This window comes from Sturnira hondurensis, unplaced genomic scaffold (assembly GCF_014824575.4).
Source record: "Sturnira hondurensis isolate 20B ecotype Veracruz unplaced genomic scaffold, ASM1482457v3 Scaffold0007208, whole genome shotgun sequence".
Lineage (NCBI taxonomy): Eukaryota > Metazoa > Chordata > Mammalia > Chiroptera > Phyllostomidae > Sturnira > Sturnira hondurensis.
The window spans coordinates 3,307,151-3,329,420 of NW_028079839.1; the positions used below are offsets into that span (position 1 = coordinate 3,307,151).

At 61.1% G+C, this 22,270-nt stretch overlaps 1 protein-coding gene across 7 annotated transcripts in view; it reads left to right on the plus strand.

The window, feature by feature from the left end:
- Positions 1 to 22,270, plus strand: part of PTPRE (protein tyrosine phosphatase receptor type E) — a 120,808-nt gene that overhangs the window by 92,507 nt on the left and 6,031 nt on the right. For 5 of the 7 annotated variants that reach the window (XM_037051199.1, XM_037051201.1, XM_037051200.1 and 2 more), the window contains 13 exons: positions 1,414 to 1,510; positions 1,760 to 1,833; positions 3,263 to 3,399; positions 7,058 to 7,148; positions 11,186 to 11,262; positions 11,892 to 11,928; positions 12,398 to 12,495; positions 15,832 to 15,951; positions 17,334 to 17,497; positions 19,447 to 19,582; positions 19,875 to 20,024; positions 20,265 to 20,358; positions 21,350 to 21,426. In XM_037051199.1, coding sequence (XP_036907094.1) covers positions 1,414 to 1,510; positions 1,760 to 1,833; positions 3,263 to 3,399; positions 7,058 to 7,148; positions 11,186 to 11,262; positions 11,892 to 11,928; positions 12,398 to 12,495; positions 15,832 to 15,951; positions 17,334 to 17,497; positions 19,447 to 19,582; positions 19,875 to 20,024; positions 20,265 to 20,358; positions 21,350 to 21,426 — 1,352 coding nt within the window. Of the gene's footprint in view, positions 1 to 1,413; positions 1,511 to 1,564; positions 1,690 to 1,759; positions 1,834 to 3,262; positions 3,400 to 7,057; positions 7,149 to 11,185; positions 11,263 to 11,891; positions 11,929 to 12,397; positions 12,496 to 15,831; positions 15,952 to 17,333; positions 17,498 to 19,446; positions 19,583 to 19,874; positions 20,025 to 20,264; positions 20,359 to 21,349; positions 21,427 to 22,270 lie in introns of those variants that run through there. The other 2 variants (XM_037051204.1, XM_037051205.1) reach the window with 2 other exon arrangements.

Here is a 22,270-nt window from a genome sequence, read left to right on the forward strand (position 1 = left end):
TGGGCAGGTGCTCTCTTGCCCTGAGCTGCAGCAGAGCCTGTGAGCGTCACTAGCCAGCAGGGGGAGGCATCGGCACGTCCTGGATTGGGGCTTGGAGGCAGCAGAGTTCCGGTGGCTGGGGCCACCTCCGAATCACAGGCCAATGGTCCTCAGTGTACTGTGCTGCTGCGTCTGACAGTCACTTGAGTCAGGGAAATTCTGCCCTTTATTAGAGACATATGCATTGACCACTTGCAGAGAGCCAGGGCGTAGAAGGTTGGGTGACCTGCTCCGGGCGGGGGTGGGGGCAGATCATGACTTTTAGCATTCACAGGGAGGGGGCACAAGGTGAGGGGAGACTGCAGGGGTGGGGAGCCCCTGCTGGGCTCAGGGCGGTGATTGGTGCTTCTGTGAATACTAAGTGCAAGCACCCCAGGGCTGCCTTTGAGGGGCTCCCCTGGAATGCAAGCTAAGGCAGTTGCCCACAGGGCCTTTCACTACAGGAGACAGGACCTTTGCTTGGAGGCCCTGCTGGACCCACTAGAGGGAAGCTGAGTGGGCTTCCTGGAGGAAGGGGCCTCTGAGGTGTTTCTTGGAGAGCAGGGACATTTTGGTGGGGAGAGGACAATGTGATGGGCGGTGGGGAGGTGGACCGGAGCTGGCAGTCCAGCCACCAGTCCCTTGGAGTTTGGGCCTGGGAGGCAGGTCCTGGCAGCCATGAGACAGCTATACTGCATCAGGGGTGGGGCACCTTCCGGTCCAGGAAGGTCAGCCTGGCGACACGAAGGGCACAGGCAGGAAGGATGAGGACGGTGCCCGGAGGCCAGAGCTTCTCGGGGCGGTGGGAGCCGGGTCCCGGGGGCTGCGGCCTCCTACCGGCCCCCGGGCTGGCCTGCACCCCACACCCTGAGGTCCCTTCTGGGGCCCTGGGAGCTCCCCAGCATGTCCTCCCCATTAGGGGGAGAGGTGGGAGTCCTGGGAACCCTGACTAACAGGCCACCTGGGGGTAGGGGCCAGGGGGACTCATGTTGTTCGGTCACTGCCCCCCACCAGGGGACCTGGGATGAGTCAGGTCTCTGGCTCCTCAGCTCGAGTTTTCTTCTTGGCGTCAACACGCCGCTCGTTAAGTGGGGAGGGGGTTGTGGCCACCACGGACAAGGACGATGGGCTGTTGCCCAGGAAGAAAGGCTGATGGAGGAGGGGCTTTGTCAACTGTGCAGTGGGCTCCAGGAAGAAGGGCTGGTGGGGAAGGACCACTCCACACACTGCGGGGTGTGGCTCTGGGGTGGGGGAGAGGGGCTCGTGGGGGCACTTTGCGGACTCTCGAGTGCAGTCCGGTGCCGGGAGCCTCCCTTACCCAGGGCCCCTCCCCACCGCCCGAGCCCTCGGCCGAGACTCGGGTGGGTCGTGATGGGGCCCCACTTCCGCCCCCAGGCCCCCCTGCCGCCGGCCCCCAGCCCCTGCTGGCCTGGCTGCTGCTGCCCCTGTTGCTGCTCCTCCTCTTCCTGCCCCTGGCCGCCTACTTCTTCAGGTAGGAGTGTCCTGCGCTGACTCGCCCGTCCTCTCGGATGAGGAAATGAGCGCCCACGGGCTGTGATGACGGCGGGGCGTGGGGCCCAGGGGCAGAGGGCGGTGGGCCACGGGGCAGAGGGCGTCGGGCGGCAGCGGCTCAGCCATGAGCAGCAGGAACAGCTTCTCCCGGCTCACCTGGTGGGTGCCACCGCCCGGGTCTCTGGGCTCAGGGCCCGCCGTGCCAAAACCTAACGTGCCTGTCTCTCAGGTTCAGGAAGCACCGGAAGGCCACAGTCAGCGCCAACGACAAGAAGATGCCCAACGGGATCCTGGAGGAGCAAGGTACGCACCCTGGCAGGTCCAGCCGCACCCCTCCGTGGCCACCACCTCCAGCCCCGCTTCCCCTGCCGAAAGGCTGGCGCAGCACCCCTGGAGGGGCACCACGTCCCAGCTCGCCTCCTTTTCCCTCTGGTGGGAAACAGACATGTGAAACGTGGTGGTTTGTGGCTTTTCTGAGACACTGTTCACATCCTGCCTTTTCACGGGGCCGTGACATGCATTTTTCAGTGAGTCTGAGGTGAGACGGGGGGTTCTGGGTCCAGTGTCCTCAAGGGCTCCCCGGAAACCTGCTGGTTTAGGGCCCAGCACCGGGTGTTCAACCGGGAGGATCTGGTCGGCTGCAGGCATTTCCAACCTCTCTGAGGTGCCAAGTGCAGCTACTTACAGGCACACTGCCTTTCTCCCGCGCCCAGAGGTGGCTGAGAAAGGTGTGTGGGGCAGATGCTGTGAAAGCTTGGTCCCTGTCAGTGGTGACAGCGTCCTGCAGCCAGCTGGCTGCCGGAGGCTGCACGGTTTGGGGAGCCTCCTAGGGGGTGGCTGAGTGACCCCGAGATGACAGCAGGAAAATCCACATCAACGGACCCTCTGGAAGGACAACAGTTGACGTGTGTGCCTGGGGCCTGACCCTCAGGTGGATGACAATACGGCCTGCAGAGCCACCTTCCTGCCAGTCCCCAGGGGCAGGGAGGAGCGTGTGCCCGGTGGGGCGGGAGTGCTCATTCGGATGCCTCCTCGGGTTGTAGGAATGGGCCCTGGCGGCGGCTCCCGGCTGGGCTTCAGAGCAGTTCCCCGGGAAGGGCGGGCCTTCGGTGAGGTCGACCTGGTGAAGCGGGGCCTAGTGGTGTCTCTCCTCCTCTCACCGTAAACTGGGGGTGCACTGGGTCCGGGAACTCGCTGGCAGGCCTGTCACCCCTCTCCTTTTCCATGCACCCCTACCTTGCCCACCCCTCCCTCCAAAACACCAAAACCAGAATCGAGGGTGGTCGTCCCTGGGAGCTCCTGGGGTTTCAGTGACCAGGGCCATTTGTTACAAACAGCACAAGACTGAGCCGGGCTCATATGCCAGCTGCGTCCCCCGTGCACACCCAGACACCTGGGCGGGTGCCCCCCCTTTCCAGCCTGGAGAAAAGCTGCAGTCAGAGGCTGCTCCCGCCATCCTTGGAGGGATGGGGCAGGAGGGAAGGCGGGTGGTCTGCGGCGGGTGAGAGCGGGTAAGACGCCGTAGGGACCCCCGTCCCTCACAGATGTGCAACGATGCAGCTGTGCCAAAGGGCACGGTTCTCCGCCTTCCGTTGCTCAGGCAACGGGACCAGAGAGGAATGTCCCTCCCTCCGGCTGTCACTTCTCCGGGGATGGTGTAGGTCAGTCCGGGTCCTGGACCGCCCACCCAGGAGTGTGGCTAAGTGCCCCCGTGTTTCTCTCGACCCCACAGAGCAGCAGAGGGTGATGCTCCTGAGCAGGTCCCCGTCCGGGCCCCAGAAGTACTTCCCCATCCCCGTGGGGCAGCTGGAGGAGGAGATCCGAGTGCGGTCGGCCGACGAGTGTAAGAGGTTCCGGGAGGAGTTCAATGTGAGTTGGCGCAGGCCCTCTGTCCCCCTGGCCTGTGGTTGGGAACCGGGATGTACGGGTGTGATGGTTACGGTTAATATCTCAAAGGCTCAGGACTCCCACATCCAGCATGACCCCCCAAAATGGGGGTCTGGGGAAGCTGTGTTCCAGCTGCGGTGCCCCCCACTGGCGCTCATTCCCGACTCAGGAGATGAGACAATGGAGTGAGACGTTTGTGAAGTCTCCTTCCAGCGCACACACTCCAAGGGTTCTCCGTGCCCCGGAACCTGGTGTGACAGACACACTGTAGTCTCGATGACCTGGGAGACCAGGCCCCGAGGGACCATAGTGTGACTGTCTCTCACGCAAAACCACGGAGCTCCCAACAGCCTGGGAATCTGGGTGTGGTAGGAGCCGCACCTCCTCTTGGCCACCATCCCAAGGTCAAGGTAGCATGGCGGGGGGGGGGGCGCCTCCAGGGATACAGGCTCTGCGCCAACCACTCTTTGGGTGCTCTTTGGGGTCCATCTGAGTCCGTGCAACCTGAGTCCCTGCTATTTTTCACCGGCAGCTGCTGCTGGGATGACTTTCCTCCACGAACTTGGTTGTGGCAATGGCTGAGGTGGACTTCACGAATGGGCCCAGTCCCCCTGATAGCAAAGTAGTTCGACTTACTCTCCACCAGAAACACGGATGCGTCAAGGACACCTCCCCAGGCATTGCTGATTCTTCTCTTTAATGTCCTGTGATTGCGAATCAGACAGAGGGACAGACAGACAGACAGGCAGATGTGGAGATGGGCAGGGAGACAGCCATTAGAAAGTATCGTGCTGGAGTTTGCTCTTCGGTGTTTATCCCTTGGGGTTCATGCCCTGCATCTCCCACATTTTGTACGTGGCTGCAGGCGGCACGTGGAGCACGAGCTGGGACGCGCCCCCGGCAGGGCGCTGACTCGCCCGGGCTCCACCTCAACTGCGGGGGCCGGGCAGGCGCCTGCCTTGATGACCTCAGAGCCCCAGTGTGAGGCTGAGACCGGGACTCCGTGCGGAGCAGAGTGTTGTGCAATCGACACAGCTAAGGACGGCGTGACTCCCGCCGCACACACGTGACTTTTCACATGGAAGCCACCAGGAGGGCCCGGGAACTTGGCAGCACATTTGAGTGGACTTTGCCTGTTTCCTAGTGCGAGCCTCATCTGCCTTTATCTCGCTTCCTTGGGATTGTTTCCAAATGTGTCCCCTTTTTGGAGAAATTAGGTCATAGTGAAAGACATCTCCGAGCGGTACTCTGTTTTCAGTCTCTCGGACTGATAAGAGAAGTTAGTTATGCATTCTCGAAATAACTCTCCAAGTTTCTGGTGACAAGGCTTCCCCCCTCTCTTCTTGTCCCACTTCCCCTGGTGACGTCTGTCCCTGCAACACTTGTGACTCCAAGCTGGCGCAGGGCTCTGAGTCACAGCCCGCCTGCCCGGCCGTGTTTCAAGTGCGTGCAGCTACCGAGGAGCAGGGAGCAGGGCCAGGAAGAGGGCCCGGCAGGTGAGGCTCTCGGCCCAGCTGCAGACTTTCAGGAGGCCCTGAAACACTGAGTCACCAGGATAAAGAGTATTTTAGTGCAGCATTCTAAAATATCCGAGTGAATGCAAGCAGTCTGTGCAGGACGGAGCAGCAGTGTGTGAACACCAGCGGGGCGGTGCCCACTGATGTCTCTGGTCGCTCCAGGCTCCAGCGTGGCTGGTCACCACTCGCGTGCTGATTGTGCCCCGGCTTCCAAGTTTGATATTGTGGCCATGACAGATTTGGGGCATTAATTTTGATTTTTTAAAATGTTACATCCGCCTATTATTTTATGTCCAATCCCGAGACCTTGGGGAGGCCCCTTTTGATTTGGTTCCCCAGACAGAGGCCTCACTGTCCCGCACCCCCCGCCCCCCGGCATTGCCCTGCCCTCGGGCCCTGCAGGAGTCCCTCCACTCAGCCAAGGGCATATGGAGATACGGCATAGGGGACCGTGCAGGACTTGGGTTTAGTGGCATGGAACCTGGTCCTGGCTCCAGGGGACCCTGGACAAGCTGCTTATAAGGAGACTCTGTGGACCCCAGTCTGCTGTCCTCTGAAGTGGGGGATGGCCGTGGCCTGAGCCACATCTGTGCCTCGTCCCTCCGCTAAGAGCTGCCGAGCTGCCAGGACCAGCCCCCTCTTGGGTCCGCAGAGGGACACGCTCGGCGTGGGCCCTAACCCCAGTCCCCCTCTCTTCTTGCCCACTGCCTCAAACTTCTCTCCCAAGAGCTGTGGAGGGAGACAGCCGAGTGTAAAAGAAGTGGATCCCCTGTTTGGACGTGTGCGTACTGCTGGACGGAGCAGAGCTGGGCTTGATGATCATGCAGGGCGCCCGGGGTCAGCCCCGCGGGTCCTGGCGGCAGCCCGCTGGACCTCCTACCCGGCTCTGCCTGCTGTCAGCCGAGAGGGCTGGGGCGACTCACTGAGTCTCCGCTTCGGCCTCCTCCTCCGGGGGAGGAGGGGGCTTCCCGCGCCCAGAGGGTTTTCGTGGGTGACCTGTGGAAGAGGCGAGGTGTGTGCCCAGCTCGGCCTGGTGTGCACCAAGGGAGCTGGAGCGGCTGTGTTTTCAGGACGGCTTCTGTGACTTCTGGTGTTGCCATCAGCGCCCTGAAGTGGCCGAGCGCGGTCCTAGCCATGTCTGTTCAGGCTCCAGATTAGATCTCTCAGGGGTGTGCCCTCTGGGCCGAGAAGATGCCCTCTTTGCCCAGGTTCTTGCGAGAGCCGGCGGCCCAGCCACCACCGGGGCCCCACCCAGTGATAAGGCTGAGAAAGGCCCAGGGCAGGTGCCACCAGGAGGGGCCCCAGCACAATGCAGAAGCTAGAGCCGTCCCCAGGCGTGTGGGACAGCCCCCACCGGACCCCTGGTCTGTTCTCCTGGGGTCACTGCCATCTGCCCTGCCCTGAGAACACACATGGGCTCACAGGCACATTCACAGCAATGAAATCTCACCTCCACGGACAAACAAACCCCGTCAGCCAGTTACATGGCTGGACACTGACTCAGGTGTCACGGACCAACTGCTGCAAGCACCCTCACGCCTGGCCCTCCCCAGCTGTCCCCGCTCCCCCGCTCCCTGCGAGCCCAGGGGATGGGAGGCTCGGGCAGGCTGTGGGCAGGACAGAGCACTGGGCTGTCCCGTGGGCTGGCCCTGCCCAGCTGCCTGGCTTGGAATCTGCCCTGTGTTAGGTGCCCGAGCACTTTGTGTCTGTCACCCTGAGGGACATTCTGTGCCGCCCACGGAGCCGGTCTTGTCACTCCATCTCCATCTGGGGCAGATGCCGGGCTGGGCCTGGGGGGTCAGAGCAGGTCCCTCCTCGCCTCGGAGGTCCCGCCCGCCACCGCCATCCACTGTGCTGTGGCGCTGTGGCCACCGCACCGTCCAAGGAAAACAGAGGCCTCTCGGGGATTTTCTTCCTTTTTAATTCCGTATTTTTGATAGACTATTTTAGGGCAGTTTTAGGTTTACAGACTAACTGGTCGTGAAGTATCAAGTTCGGTGATTAACCCATTGCATGGGTGGGCTGCATTTGTCACGATTGACCAACAGCGATCTGTCACCATTGATGAGGTGACAGGAACTGGTCGGCATCACCTTTCACGCTAACTCTGCATTTTCTTCCAGTCGCTGCCGTCTGGACACACGCAAGGAGCTTTTGAACAGGCCAATAAAGAAGAAAACAGAGAAAAAAACAGATATCCCAACATCCTTCCCAGTAAGATTTTACTTTGTTTTGCATGATTGGTGGCGTTTTGACGAAACTCCGAATTCTCTTGTGGCCCCGGGGTTGGGGGGGGCGTGTTTGTCCCAGGTCGTGGCAGGAGGGCCCGTGGCCCGGAGATCGAAATCCCGCCAGCACGGCCTTCCCCCCTGGTGTCTCTGCGCCCATCTGCCACGTGGACACGGCCCGTGCTGGTAAGGCTTTGGCCACTGAGCCTGTGCTTAACGTAGACCTGGGCCGACTTGGGGCCCCGCGGGGGCCGCCCGCACTGCACCCCATCCTGAGCCCCGGCCAGGGCAGCTGGTGGCCCTTGGCATCTCCTTCTCTTGGACTCAGTGCCTGTGGCCACCAGCAGCAAGTCCCCTGGACCAAGGGCAGAAGTGACAAATAAGAAACCTATAGGCCTTTGGCCACGTTGCGGGAACTTTCCGATAAGCCTGATTTAAACCACAGCTGCTAAAGGCTGCCACGGGCAGGAGAGTACGGACTCAAGGAGCTGCGGGCCAGGGAGCTGGAAGGTGTGGCCAGGGCGTGACTGGCTGGGCTGTGGCCCTGCAGTGGCATTCGTAGCCAGCCTTGCTGCCAAGACGAACCTGAAGTTCCACGAGGCCTTTGTAAAAGCTGGCCCGGGACGGGTGCGCTGTCCTCATTCCACCCGGACCCCCCTCCCCGCCGTCGTCAGCTTTGCCCATGGTCTGGCGGCCTCCAGGAGTCCCCTGAGATCGGGTTTGTGCCCGGGACCCGAGGCCTCCGCCCCAGGGTGGGCGCTCCGTCCGTGGGACCTCGGAGCCCGCCCGTGAGCCAGCTCCAGAGAGGGGCTCTTGGTTGCGTTCGCAGGGTGAGAAGTGGGTGCGCCCGCTCCACGGGTGAGAGCGGCCGCGGGCCGCCCGATTGCTGTGGTCTCTGAGTTCTCGGGCCCTGGTAGGAAGAACGGTTCCCGTTGTGCACATGTCCAATTTACGTGAGGTGAGGCAGCGCCCCCCCCGCCCCCCGCCCTCTGATCCAGGGGAAACTAGAGCAATTAAACACATGTCTCCCATCCCACTGTGGGTATAGAGGAGGCCAGGGGGCCCCCGGGAGAGGGGTCAGGTGGCTGCTGTGGCCCTGCGGCCGAGCTGTCGGGGGCGCTGGGGCCGGGGTTGGCAGATGGCATCAAGTAGCTTTGCTGCTGGGCCATAGGGGGGGGGGGCTGCATCGGCTGGGGGGGGAACCAGAAGGAGGTTGGCGGTCTTTGGAATACTTGTGTCAAGTAACAACCAGGCTGTTTGGGCTGTTAAGTCAGTGAGTTTAATTCACACACTCATCTGCAAAATATATGAACACGTCGGAGCCCTCCTCTGGGCCAAGCACTTGGCCTGGTTCCTAACCCACATTTCTCAACCAGCAAATGCTTTCTCCTGTAAGAGTAGTTTTGGTGGGCCTTTAATGGGAGTGGAATGAACGGCCAGGCGTGGGAATTACCTGCACCCACCCACCCCTGCCTCCTCCCAAGACAGGGTGCCCTGTTCCCCGAGGGTCCCCGACCAGGAGAAGGAGGGTGGGCCCCTGCAGTTCTCCGCTTGTACTGCGGAAGGAGGCCAGCCTTTACTGCGGGTCTGAAGTGTGACGGGACAGAACAGGCTCTTCTCACACCCCCGTAAGTCCTCTCTGGCCACCGGCGTGAGGGTCCGCCTCAGCCCCTCCCAGCCCAGCAGCCCCTCGCCAGAGAAAACTGCCAGTGGTCATCAAGGGCTGGGGGACTGTGCCAGGACATGACATGGTTTATGTTGGCAGGATGATGGGTTGACGGAATGGGGACATGGAGACCCTGGGATGTGCCCTGGAGGTAGCCCGCTGGGTGGCATCTGGTGTTTGGCATCTGTAAAACACAGGCTGACTGGGAGGGGTGTCTGACTTCTTTCAAGTTGGCCAGAGACNGCCCCTGCAGTTCTCCGCTTGTACTGCGGAAGGAGGCCAGCCTTTACTGCGGGTCTGAAGTGTGATGGGACAGAACAGGCTCTTCTCACACCCCCCGTAAGTCCTCTCTGGCCACCGGCGTGAGGGTCTGCCTCAGCCCCTCCCAGCCCAGCAGCCCCTCGCCAGAGAAAACTGCCAGTGGTCATCAAGGGCTGGGGGACTGTGCCAGGACATGACATGGTTTATGTTGGCAGGATGATGGGTTGACGGAATGGGGACGTGGAGACCCTGGGATGTGCCCTGGAGGTAGCCCGCTGGGTGGCATCTGGTGTTTGGCATCTGTAAAACACAGGCTGACTGGGAGGGGTGTCTGACTTCTTTCAAGTTGGCCAGAGACGCCCTGGGCCCCGCTGGGGACCAGGACATTTGTGAGCTGGGTGAGGGGCCACTGTGCAGGGGCCAGAGAGACCCGGCTGACTCAGGGTGGGTTTAGGGTCCACAGGCAGGAAGAGGGGCCAGGGCCCAACTCCCACCTTCCTGGGCACCTTCCTGGCCTCTCCCAGTCTCCCCTAAACTCAGACTGGCTACAAACTGACCGGATTTACAAGCTGCCTCTCCGGAAGTGGGGGGAGCCCGGCCAGGGATGTGCCCCCCTGCCCCGAGCTCTGAGGACAGAGGTAAGGCCTCAAGGCCGGGTGTGTCCTGGGGCAGGGCTGCCGAGAGGCGAAAGTACCCTGTTTCCAGGGAAAATGCCTGCAGCTGGTAAAGTTAGGAAATAATGCTTTGAAGGTGAAGTGTGACTTTTTAGAATAAAAAAGACGGGAAGCTCTTAGAAACTACAAGATTTTAGACCTAATCAGAAGTCTGTTTTTTCCCTTCTGCCTTCTATAGCTGTCCTCAAAGTGCAAGTTCTCTGACTAATTTTAACCGGCTCCATGCCCACGTTCTGCCTCAGGGTGGTCAGCCCCTGAGCACAGGGCCTCGTGGTCCAGTCCGAGTAGGCTGGTGCTTTGGGGTTTGATACCCTGACCACCCCGTGTGGGCTGTCAGTGTCCCCGAGGACTGCACCGGCCTGTCCTCTGTGAGTGGCAGGACAGAGCTGGTCCGACGACACGATGCCCAGACCCCTGTCACACAGGCACCCCCTCGGTGACTTCAGTCCCATGCCCACGAGGAGGACACTGAGCCGGGACATAGATGGGGAATTACTCGCTGATCAGTGCTGCAGACGCACACAAAGCACCCACTGCACGCCCAGCCCCGAGCCTGCTCAGGGGTGACCCCCTCCCCACAGTCAGCTTCCCTCGGCCCAGCCAGTCTGGGCGCCTCGGGGTTCCCGCTCCTGAGGACGCCAGCCACCGCATGGCGCCCAGCCCCGGGCCAGGACGCAGTGCTGTCAGGGGCTCCGTGAAACATCCGCTTTCTCCCCGAGTCAGAAGACACTTGTGGTGGTCAGGCAGCCTGGGTGATGTCTATCTACACTGACCGCTGACACAGAACGTGTTTGACGTTCCGTGTGGAGAGTGAGGCCCCGAAGGCGGAAGAGACAAAGACCCACTGCTGGGGCTGGTGGGCACCTCCCCAGTGTGCGCACACGCGTGCACACACACACATCACACACTCTCACCCACACTCACTGCGCACATACCTTGCACACTCATGCACAGCACCTCCCACCCTGGGAAGCTGCTTGTCCCCAGGCCGGAATCGCCCAGGCAGGTGGCCCGTCAAGCCCAGGGGTCTGCGTGTCCCGCACACCTTCCTCCCTGAGGCGGACCTGAGGGATGAGAACTGGGGCTGCAGCCCCAAACCCCAGACCCCAATGTCTGCTTGTCTGGCGGTCATCCCCTGACCCCGGAGAGCCCGGGAAAGTGACCCCAGCAGCTCCCCTGAGCGCACCTGTGCTGGTCAGCCCTGGGGTCCCCGGAAGTCGGCCGCTGCTGTGCGGGCCCATGTCCGAGTGGCGGCCGGCAGCCACCGCCAGACGCCCAGCTTCTCGCCTCTGCCCGCATCCCTCCGGGCCCTTCGGGGGAGACCCAGCTATGCCTTCGGCCAAGTTTAGCACTGCAGGTGGAAGTGTGTGTGGCGGCTGTGACGACCGGCTTATCCTGATGCGTGTTGCTCTTTCCAAACAGATGACCACACCAGGGTGGTTTTGAGCCAAGTGGACGGAGCGCCCTGTTCAGACTACATTAACGCTTCCTACATAGATGTAAGTCCCCGTCACCCCGGCCCTGGCCCAGCATGACGAGCACGCACGACCCGCGGGCACCCGTGCGTCCGGCTCCGGGAATGGGAACTGGCACAGCCGTGCCCGGCAGTGTGGCCACCGTGCAGATGGCACAGCCGCATCCACACCCTTCCCACTAGAGTCTGTGTCCTGGGGTTCACTTTCTAGAAACATAAGCCCCCCAAATGTTCGCTACAGCTTTGTCTGCTGACAACATAGAACAGGAGGGACCCGGCAAAGCAACACACGGTGGATGAAGACGGATCCATTTTAATTGATCCTTCAAAGATCTGTAATATGAGTTATTACATTAGCACAGCAATACAATATAGGAGAGTTTGTGCATATAACCCAATCACAAATATGGGCGTCTGTCTGCATGTCTGCCCGTGGGTGCGTCTCAGAGGCGTCCACAGAGAAAGAGGCTGGAGAAAGACGCACCGAAGCAGCTTGTCATTTCTGTAGTCCCTGCTGAACCCTGGTCTTACTTTTCTGTGTGTGTTTTCCTGCCATTTCATCACAGACTTGTATGGCTTTCCCCATGACAGTGAAAAGGTCTTTTTCAGGAGAGAGAATTTTGGAAAATTATAAACCTGATTTTATTTTTCTAGGGTTACAAAGAGAAGAATAAATTCATAGCAGCTCAAGGTGAGCTCCTTCATGTGACTTTCTCATCTCACACACTCGCACACTCGCACACTCGCACACATTCACACTCACACACACCCATTGTGGGTCAGCTTCTGGAGCGGGGGCTGACGCTCTGAGACCCACCAACACGGAGGGGCCACAAACCACTCGGACACGCAGCTGCCAACCCCCCTCTCCTTTTAGTGCTTGTTGCTACCTGTGAATTCACCTGCCTCGGTGCAGTGGCTTGGCTTCCTGCAGACCACCCAGCTCTGGGGGGCAGTGGGGAGCGTGGGGTGACTGGCGTGTCCCTCCCAGCCCACTGGCTCTGAATTTCCGTAGCGTATGAACAGGCCCCACCAGCCCTTTTGTGCCTCAGAGCTGGGGGGTGGGGGGAACAGCGGTCCAGGGCCGGAAGGCCAGGGGGCTGGGGGCTGGGACCTGCACGGCCTCTCTGCCTGAGACCGAGGCCCTCCTGCACTCACAGGCCCTAAGCAGGAAACAGTGAATGACTTCTGGCGAATGATCTGGGAACAGAAATCTTCAACCATCGTCATGTTGACAAACCTGAAAGAGAGGAAAGAGGTGAGTCGGGGACTGGGGGTGCTTTCTCGTTGCTGCTGCCGCCGCTGGGAGATATAGTCGTGTGTGTGTGCGTGTGCGTGTGTGTGCGTGTGTGGAGGGGTGTCGCCGCTTCTTTTTCTATTTCTCTCCCTGATCACTGCAGAAGGGAAAGATACGCCCCCTGGCTCCAAGGCATTTTATCCTGAAATAATTCTGTTCGAGGTAGCTGTTGACATAAGAAATGTCCGCACCTGTCGAGCATTTGCATGAGTTTGCCGGGAAGCAGAACCTCAAAGAACTGAGAAAACGCTCCCGAGCTGGTTTGGCAGCTTATTTCAGAGTCAAAGGAGGAGACGAAAAATCCACTGGTGGTCGGTTAGGGTGGCGGGAGACGGCGAGACGGCGAGATCTCTGGGATGGGGCGAAAAGCACATCCCGGATGTGCGGGGAAACACACCTTCCGTACGATGGCGGGTGCGGTCACCTTGGAAATTAATGTCACAGCACTCAGAGAGCTGTTGGGGGGCAAGGTGACAATGAGGGGTCCCTGGTCTCCTGTCCTGCGGGGCCTGGAGAAGGGGGAGACAACTGACATTCCAGGGGTGTGGTATCTAGACCCCAAACGATGACAGACGGGCTGACTTCCGGTCAAGGTGACGCAGTCACAGTTAGGGATTTTTATGTTTGCCCTGTGTGGTCACTTCTGGTCTCCAGCTTTTCAGGTCCACCCTGCTGGCCTCCTCGGAGCTTGTTGGGTTAGGGTGCGGCCCCCTTTGCGTCTGCAGAGCTGGCGGTCGCAGACGATGAGGCGAAGGCAGAAAGGTTTTCTTTCTCAGCCCCGGGTCGTGCCCAGCTGGCGGGGGCTCAGCGTGTCTGATGTTCACTGTGTTGAGCATGTGACGTATGGGGCCTCAGACTATACATAAGAGTGACTTCCCGCTTGTCATCTAGACTGGACAAAAGCGTATGAGAAATAAGATGCATTGAACAGATGCCGACTTATCGTTCTGATGTATTTAATTAGCTGTTTCTAATGCAAAAAGTAACATGCATTGTGAGGGCCTGAAACCGCCCAAAAGAAGCAAGGGACACAGATTCATCTCCCCCACAGGCAAGCCCTTGGGCCGGCCCTGGCCTGGTCAGGGCCAGCAGTGTAAGCAGCTGGCCAGCGGGCTACCTGCCTCCTGCAATTTACAGCCCACTGGGAAGGGCCGGCACCAAGCAGAAAGCAGGCAAATGTGGACTCTCAGGTGACATAAACAGTAATGGAGAGAGAAGGGGGCCGTCATGCTCCATCCAGAGGCCCAGCCAGCCAGGCTGGGCCTTCGCTTGGGGCAAAGGGACACCCGCCCTGTAGAGCCACCGGCATTATCAGGTGGCTGCAGTGGGGAGGCGGGGAGGGCAGAGGCCAGGGTGCCAGCCTCGGTGCTCACTTAGGGCCGGTGCCGGGGCTGGGCCCTAAAGACTGGAAGGAGTCTTACCAAATCCAGCCTGGGAGAAGCACTTGGGCCAGGGGGGTGGGCGTCCTTTTGTGACCCCTGTTTGGGTGCCCACGCCAGGGCCGGACAGCTAGACATGCACCAGAGAGCCAGGCCAGGGGCTCGAGGGGCTGGCTGAGGCGGGGGCCACGGGGGGGCCTTGGGGGTCTGTCTGTTGTGAAATGAGCTCATGCTGTAGAAGGAAGGCAGACTGGGAACTGCAGGGAGACTTGTGAACGGTGGGGAGACTGTTCTAGAGCGTTTTGGCCTGAAGGCCCGGGCCACAGTGGCAGAGAGGAAGGCTCAGCTGGGCAGGGGACACCAGGCTGGACATGAGGCCCCAGAGGGGCGGATCCAGCCTCTGTCACTTCCTCACAGGGGGTGAGCTGGCCTGTCCCCAGCCCACCCAGGCAGCTCGGCCAAGGCTCAGGGGAAGGGCAGCCCTCTGAGACGGCAGTAACCATCCCTGGACCCTCAGCCCAGCCATGTTTGGGGCGGGTGGCTGGGTACCGGGGTGGAGCAGCCGAGAGGCACTGAGGTGGCCTCAGAGCCATTGTCACGGCCAGCAGGAAACCACGTTTGTTTCCGGTGGGGCAGATGGGGCTTGTGCTTTACTGCCGCAGGAGCTGGGACAGAGCCGTCCTCTCTCCCCGGAGGAGCTGCGGGTTCCTGGGGACAGTTGGCTGGAGGGTGCCCGTGCTCTGGGCGGAGGCTGGGGCAGGGCCCCCGCGATGGCCTGGCTGGGGTGGGGGAGGGGAGGGCTTGTCAGCGCTAGGGGAGCCCGCTGAGCCCTGGCAGGAGCGGGCCGGAGCCCGCCCCCAGCTCCCCTGGCCCCCGCAGCAGCTGCCGCCCGGTGTTTTCTGGGGGATGTCACTCGGAAGCCTCCCGCTGGATCGTCCCACCCCCGTGACGCGAGGGGGCCTGCTCCTGCACCCGCTGTGCCCCGTTGCATATCGAATCGTTTCTCAACGGAGTTCCCTTTTCCTTCCCTGCTCACCCTTCTGCTGCGCTCGCCCTGGCTGGGCGTTGTGAAACTGCCATCTCATGGCCTGGTGGGCAGGGTGGGCCCGCCCGCTGTGGGGGCGGGAGGCCCAGGGCACGTCACAGTGCACACCGAGCCCGGGGTGGGGGCGGGGGTTCACAGCCTGGGCCCGAGGGGGCCCCAGGAGGCTGACAGTGGCTCACACCAGCACCTTTGGGCGGTTGCTTCTCTGGGGACCCCTTCAGAGACACACCCAGGGCCCGGGCTCAGGGCGTAAGGAGGGGACGTTGTCCCATGGGTGTCACCCCACAAAGCGCTGGGCTCCAGCGAACACTAAGGCACCTTCTGGGTTGTAGGATTATTAATCCTCGTGACTGACCCCTTAGCTGTACCCCTGTGGGCCGTTTCCGGGTGAACTGTCCAAGGTTTAGGAAGCTGCTGCCTCCCAGAGACTGGCGTTGAGCAGAACTTCTGCCTCCGTGGCGCCCTGTGCTCAGGAGGGCTGACCACTGGTTAGGTGCTGGGTGCCTGAGAGCTGGTGGGGGCCCTGTGTAGGTAGGAGGGTGGGAAGGGACAGGAGGTGTGCCAGGCCTGCGGTGACCGCACCAGCTCCGTCCTCGCTGGAGAAACGAGGGACTTCGTGGCCCTTGACGGCAGAGTGGCATGGTGCACCTCAGGTCTGAATTTAGGAGCCGAGCTGGACAGGGCCACCTGCCAGACCCACGGGATGTGTTTGGGGACGCACAGCTCTGTGTGGCCTCAGTTTCCCCATTGACCCCAGCACTGCGTGGTGGGAACCCGGTGTGTGTGAGGCCCGGCTGCAGTGATGGCGGGGGGATGGGGACGGGGCGACCAGAGACGCCCACCGGCCCCGATCTGTCCGACTGCCCCGTGCAGGAGAAGTGTTGCCAGTACTGGCCGGACCAGGGCTGCTGGACCTATGGACACATCCGGGTGCGCGTGGAGGACTGCACGGCGCTGGTGGACTACACCGTCCGCAAGTTCTGCGTCCAGTCGGTGAGTGCCTGGCGTGCCCGACGCTCTGGGAAGGCACTTCTCCACGGGGGGGCGTGTCCAGAGTGAACCCAGGGGTGCGATTCGTAATGTGGAGAGCTGCGCCCCTCCCTCCAGCATCACATCCCCCCCCTCCGGCTTTGCTCCCCGTTCCTCAGCCCTGCGGCTGCTGTTGCTGAGTGGGGGCTGAGGCCAGAGGAGGTGCCACATGAGGACGGGGTGGGAAGGGGACCGGGATGGTGTCACTGGTCCCGGCGGGTGGGGCTACGGGGGGGAGGTGCCCGCGAGTCCTCCCATAGTGCCGGAAGCTCCCGGCTCCCTGGGGGCGTTGTGGGTGGGGGAAGTGAGGCGGTTGGCGGGGCTGGGGGTGGGGTGCCCCCCACCCCGTAATAGTACCACTTCACACCCTGGAATCACGAGGTGCAGTTTTTTTAACAGTTTCAAAGTTACATCTGAAACTTCCTCGTTCTTTCCTGCTGGTTGTCCCCCAAAGGGCTCTAAGGCGGCGTTCAGCGAGGCTGCCTGTGTGTGTGGGGGGGGCAGATAGAGCAGAGGCTTCGTGTTAAAATCAGCAGCAACGGGAGGTCCTGTTACTGGGAGTGAAAGGCGGGCGACCGGTGTCATTGTCGTTAGGTGGCGACGTTCCAGTCTGAGGTTTCTGGAAGCTGGAGTGTAAAACGGGAAGTGGGCCCTGCCGTTCTTGCTGTGTGCCTGCCTCCCACACACTTGCACGCATGCATACACACTAGACACAGATACACACGGACCCACATGGGCACACACATGGGCACATGCACAGAACACACACGTGTGCACAGAGACACAGATAAAACAGGTGTGCACATGCAGGTGTGCATGCACACACGAGAGACTCGTACATGTGTGCGCATGTGCACACACACACCAGACTCACTGTGGTCTGGGGCACACTCGTGGGTTCTGGGGACAACCTCCAAGTGGCTCTGAGGGGGGCCTGGGGTGTCTCCTGCAAGTCGGCCAACAGCGTCCTCTCTTCCCCTCAATTCAGACACTGGGGCATGGAAGGGTGCTGTGGGTAATGACAGGCAGGACCCCAGGCAAAGAAGGTGTCCACCCCACTTCCTCGTGGGGCCCCGGAGTCCTGGGCGGGCTTTCGGGATGCGGCTGGCTGCCCAGGGCCTGCCCAGCCTGGTCCTGGGACCCGTGCCGGCGGGCTCTGCGCCCCTGCCCTTGTGCACAGCCGTGGTGGGTGCCCAGGGCTGGCCGCGGGCATCGGGCTTCCCTGCTTCGGGCACCGTGTCACCCCGGACAGGGCCCTCCCTGCCCGGAGGTCCCCAGCTGCCATGACCGGGTGGGGTCCGGGCGGGGATGCCTGTGCCCCGTACATCTCCGCATCCCTCCCACAGCAGCTGCCCGACGGCTGCAAAGCCCCGCGGCTCGTGTGTCAGCTGCATTTCACCAGTTGGCCTGACTTCGGGGTGCCTTTCACCCCCATCGGGATGCTCAAGTTCCTGAAGAAAGTGAGGGCACTCAACCCCGTGCACGCCGGGCCCATCGTGGTCCACTGCAGGTATGTTGGGGCCTCGGCCAGCCACGAGGGAGGACTCGGCCGCGCTGCGCCGACCGGTGTGGGCAGAAGGGCAGATGGGAGTGTGCAGCAGTCCGCAGACACTGGGCACAGCCCTGAGCACCCACACCCTGCGCATTCCGTGGGAGCAACGCCTTTTCTTCAAAAGCATGTGAGGGGGACCCCAATATCTAAAACAGGCACAAGTCAAGGGGCCCGCGTTGATGGTGGGCAAGGAACTGGCAGCTGGCCTCCCCTTCACGGCCCCCAGGGTCGCCCGAGTCACCCCAGGAGCAGGGATGGAGACCACACTTGCCAAGGACACCCGGAAGCCTTGCTGGAGGAGCACGGGAGGCCCGAGGGGCCCAGGAAGTGAGCAGCAGCCAGGAGAGCCGGCTGGCGTGCTGGGGCCTGGGTCTGCACTCAGCCCCCTTGGTCCCTGGTCAGGAATGGGAAGGACAGCCTGGGAGGGCCTCATGTCGGCTGAGCAGCGGCTGCTGCTGGGGTCACTCCTTCAGGTGCACAGAAGCAGTTTCAGAAGGCCCCCGGGAAAGACGTCCTGGCCTTGGACTTGTCCCTGGAGTGCCAGTGCGGTCCCCCTCCCCCTACCCAGTATCGTCTGGTGCCTCCCCATGAGCCCCAGGCCACCAACAGTCTGTAAGCACCGAGTGGCCCCTCTCAGCCTTCCGGTGGGTGCTTGTCCTCCCCTCTCCACGTACCTGTTGGGCGGGGGTGTCTTCACCTGGCTGTGCACCTGCCGGCTCTCTCTTGCTTTGTAAAGATAAGATCCCCAAAGGGCCTCTCCTGTCTCATCTGCTCTCAGTGTGGGTGGGGGACCCCATCCAAGCACATCTTCACCGTCCCAGCATCGTACTGGAGACCAGCTGGAAAGAGGGGCACTGTCTTCCCCACAGTGGGGGACTTTGTTCATGAAGTTGTGAGCCTTTTGTTAAAAAGATCACTTTCCTGCCCTGGCCAGTGTGGCTCAGTGGGTTGGAGCGTTGCCTCCATGCACCAAAAGGTTGCAGGTTCGATCCCCAGTCAGGGCACATCCCTAGGTTGCAGGTTCAGTCCCCAGTCCAAACGCATGCTATCAGTCTGGGTGCATACGGGAGGCAACCATTGACGCTTCTCTCTTGCCCCCATGGTTCTCTCTCTCCCTTCTTCTCTCTCTAAAAAAAGTGAAACAAATGTTCTCAGGTGAGGATTAAAAAAAAAGATCACTTTCCTATATGCAAAGCCATGGACCGGTCTGCAGGGACTGCGGGGGGAGCCTGGTTCAGCCACGCAGCCTCCGTTGGTGCAGCAACAAGGCTCTATTTGTGCAGGGAATGCATGCTGCCTGTCTGGGATTCAGCTGAGACGGGAAAGTCGGGGCGGGGCCGCAGCGAGGTGTTGGGAGGGAAGGAAATCTGAACCCAGACTCAAGTGAGGGCGGCTCCCCAGAGGAAATCGCCCATCGGGGCACCCCAAGCCAGCCGCCCCACCGCGAGGATGCCCGAGAGCCACGGGCACTCCCATTGGCATGACCCGGCCGGCCGGCGGGGCCTCTTGTGAAGAAGCTGGAAAAGCCATCTTTGGTGTGACAGTTCTTTTTTAAAAAGCTGATTACACAAGTCGTAAGGAGCAGACCACACTTGGTCCTGGAGGAAAACTTACCAGTACAGCCTCACGCCAGGCTCAGTTCTGCATCTGTCTCTGGTCCGCCTTCTGAAGGGTTCCTGAATCCTTTTTGCTAAGATTGTGGCGCCCTCTGCTGGCCTTGCCATATACTTGCTCCTTAGTAACCCAAGCAAGGTCACTTTCAGTGATGAGTTGTCAGCCTCCAGGCTAAGCGCAGGCATGCCCCTCCCTCCATCCGGACAGGCAGGTGCCTTCTGAGGCCCTGTCATTTGCTTTGGAGGGGGGGGGGAGGTGTGACCGGCATGTGGCATCTTTCTTTTCCCCCGAAGCGCGGGTGTGGGCCGCACGGGCACCTTCATTGTCATCGACGCGATGATGGACATGATGCACGCAGAGCAGAAGGTGGATGTCTTTGAGTTTGTGGCGAGAATCCGCAACCAGCGCCCGCAGATGGTGCAGACGGATGTGAGTGCCCCGGCCCTGGCCCAGCCCCTCGCCCTGGCCTGAGCCTCACAAAGCCACCCAGAGGCCTTCGCAGCCCGACGTTGGCTGTCCCCGAATGGGGCATGGGGCACAGTGCCTGGTGGAGGCTGCCCTCAGTCACACGGCTGCCATGTGGTCTTTATGCAAGGCCATCAATGGTCACTGTAAATGGCCATCAGTGTCACTTCTGCCCCTGGCCCCCATTGGCCCCTGCCTGCCCCCCGGAGCTGGGGCTGTGGGGCGCACGCCAGGGCCGCCTGCTGTGTCTCCGCAGACCCAGTACACGTTCATCTACCAGGCCTTGCTGGAGTACCACCTCTACGGGGACACCGAGCTGGACGTGTCCTCCCTGGAGAAGCACCTGCAGACGCTGCAGGGCAGCGCCAGCCGCTTCAACAAGGTCGGGCTGGAGGAAGAGTTCCGGGTGAGTGTCCCCCTTCCCATGCCACTCTGCTGGCGGACCCCAGAGAAGCCCTCCACGACTTGCCCATGGAGGGAGGGCAGGGGCTCTGGGAGCTGGGCAGCACCCCGGGCCAGGCAGGGCCGGGGTCGTGCACCCAGGAGAAGTCTGGGAAAGATCCGGGTGCCCGGCACCGGGAAGCTGGGGTCGTGCCCAGGAGCATCAGCCTTTCAACCGCGTGGCTGTGTCCTCCTCTGACTGCAGAAACTGACGAATGTGCGGATCATGAAGGAGAACATGAGGACGGGCAACCTGCCGGCGAACATGAAGAAGGCCAGAGTCATCCAGATCATCCCGTGTAAGGCAGCCCGGGCCTTGGGGCTCAGTGCCCAGCAGGGTGGGCAGGGCGGTTCCCCGCGCTCCAGTCCCTGGGAAGCCACTCACCTCCAGCCTCTGTAAACCAGGGCCAAGGGCAGGGCACCCGGGCCAAGGGCTCAGTCAAGGGCTGATGACAGAACACCCCCAGTGAAGCAGCCAGTGACCCTGGTAGTCGTGTGTCAGGCGGACAGCTCGTGACTCCCTCGGCAATGGGAGGGGACTTCCTGGAAGTGGGAAGTTGCTTCAGCATTTCATCAAATCGTCCCCCAAGCCTGGGCGGAGGGCTGGCACCCCCTCTACGGAGAATGGCTGTCCAAGCCCAGGCCTCACGGCCGAGACCTTCCGGGAAAAGGCCTTGGGGTGGGCCAGGCCTGGGCAGGGCTGGAGCCGGGCTGCCGGGCTGCCCTTGGGGGAAGGAGGGCCAAGGGATGGACCGCAGTGGTCAGAGGAGCGATGCAGGGAGGGGCCCACCTTGAGAAGTGGGGGTGCCTCATTGTGGACACCACACCTCAAGGATCCCCAGCCCATGATTCCAGCAAGGCCGTGCACAGACTTGCTCTGGAGGCCACACTGTGTGCAGAAAGGGCATGGGGACCATCCGTGAGAAGATTTCCCTGCCTCAGACCTGGAGTCATGCCCGTGAGGTCCCCGGCCAGCTACTCTGGGTGGCCTCCCCGGCCACTTCCCTCTTTCCCCTTAAACACAGTGTCCATAATGCTCTGCTTTTGGTGGGGACCGTTTCCACTCATGACGAATGGCAGCTGGGCCCGGATCATCTTCAGGGCCTCCCTGACCGAGCACAGCCGCCCTGTGCCACTTTAATTCCCGTTTCACAAAGTCAACCTTCCGCGGAGGTGACCTCGCGAAGTGGTTTATTAATAGGTGCCACATCTCAGAAGCTTGCAGCCGCAAGTTCAAGTGTGCAGGGCAGGACAGCGCGTCACTAACTCAAGGGACCCGTTGTCTTACAGACGACTTCAATCGCGTGATCCTGTCCATGAAGCGGGGCCAGGAGCACACGGACTACATCAACGCGTCCTTCATCGACGTGAGTCCCGTGGCCCTGGCCCTGCTGCGTGGGGGGCGGGGGGAGGCCGCAGGGTGGGGGGACTCTGCACAGTCAGCCACGCTGGGCGTGCCTGTAGACGTCCCAACTATTTCATTAGAATTACTTGCTTTAAAAAAATGAATAATGGAGGCCCTGGCTGGTGTAGCTCAGTGGATTGAGCGCAGGCCTGTGAACCAGACAACTGCGGTTCGATTCTCAATCAGGGCACATGGCTGGGTTGCAGGCCAGTTCCCGGCAGGGGCCAGTTCCCAGCAGGGGATGCACAAGAAACAACCATACATTGATGTTTCTCTTCCTCTCTCCTTCTCTTCCTCTTTAAAGATAAATAAATAAAATGTTTTAAAAAATGAATAATGGACTTTGGAAATAGAGGAGACAGACAGAGCAGCAAGTAATTCACTGTTTTTTCATTCCACCTTTAATATGTAGCGGTTTTTCTTCCACATCTGTTACCACAGGTTACGTATAGGTGCTTCCTCTCTCTGTCTCTCTCTCTCCCTCGGTTTCCGACACTCGCCTGCAGAACAGTGTGTCGGGTGGAGAGGAGCCCACAGGCACATCTGCGCTAGGATTTCTGTTTGCAGATGAGAAACTGTGCCAAAGGTCTCTGGGCCGGGTGCAGGAACTGGGATTTCAGCCACTTCCTCCAAATCTGCCCCCAGGGGTCTTGGCACAACGCTGATGCTAACTTACCCAGAACACCTGGAAATGTGTTGGTGTCTAAGGGTGAGGGGTCAGTTTGCAGAGGAAGTGGGCATCCTGACTGGCGCCCCACGTGGGGGCCTGTGGGCAGGGCCTGCTGGGCCACGGAAGCCTGGAGTCG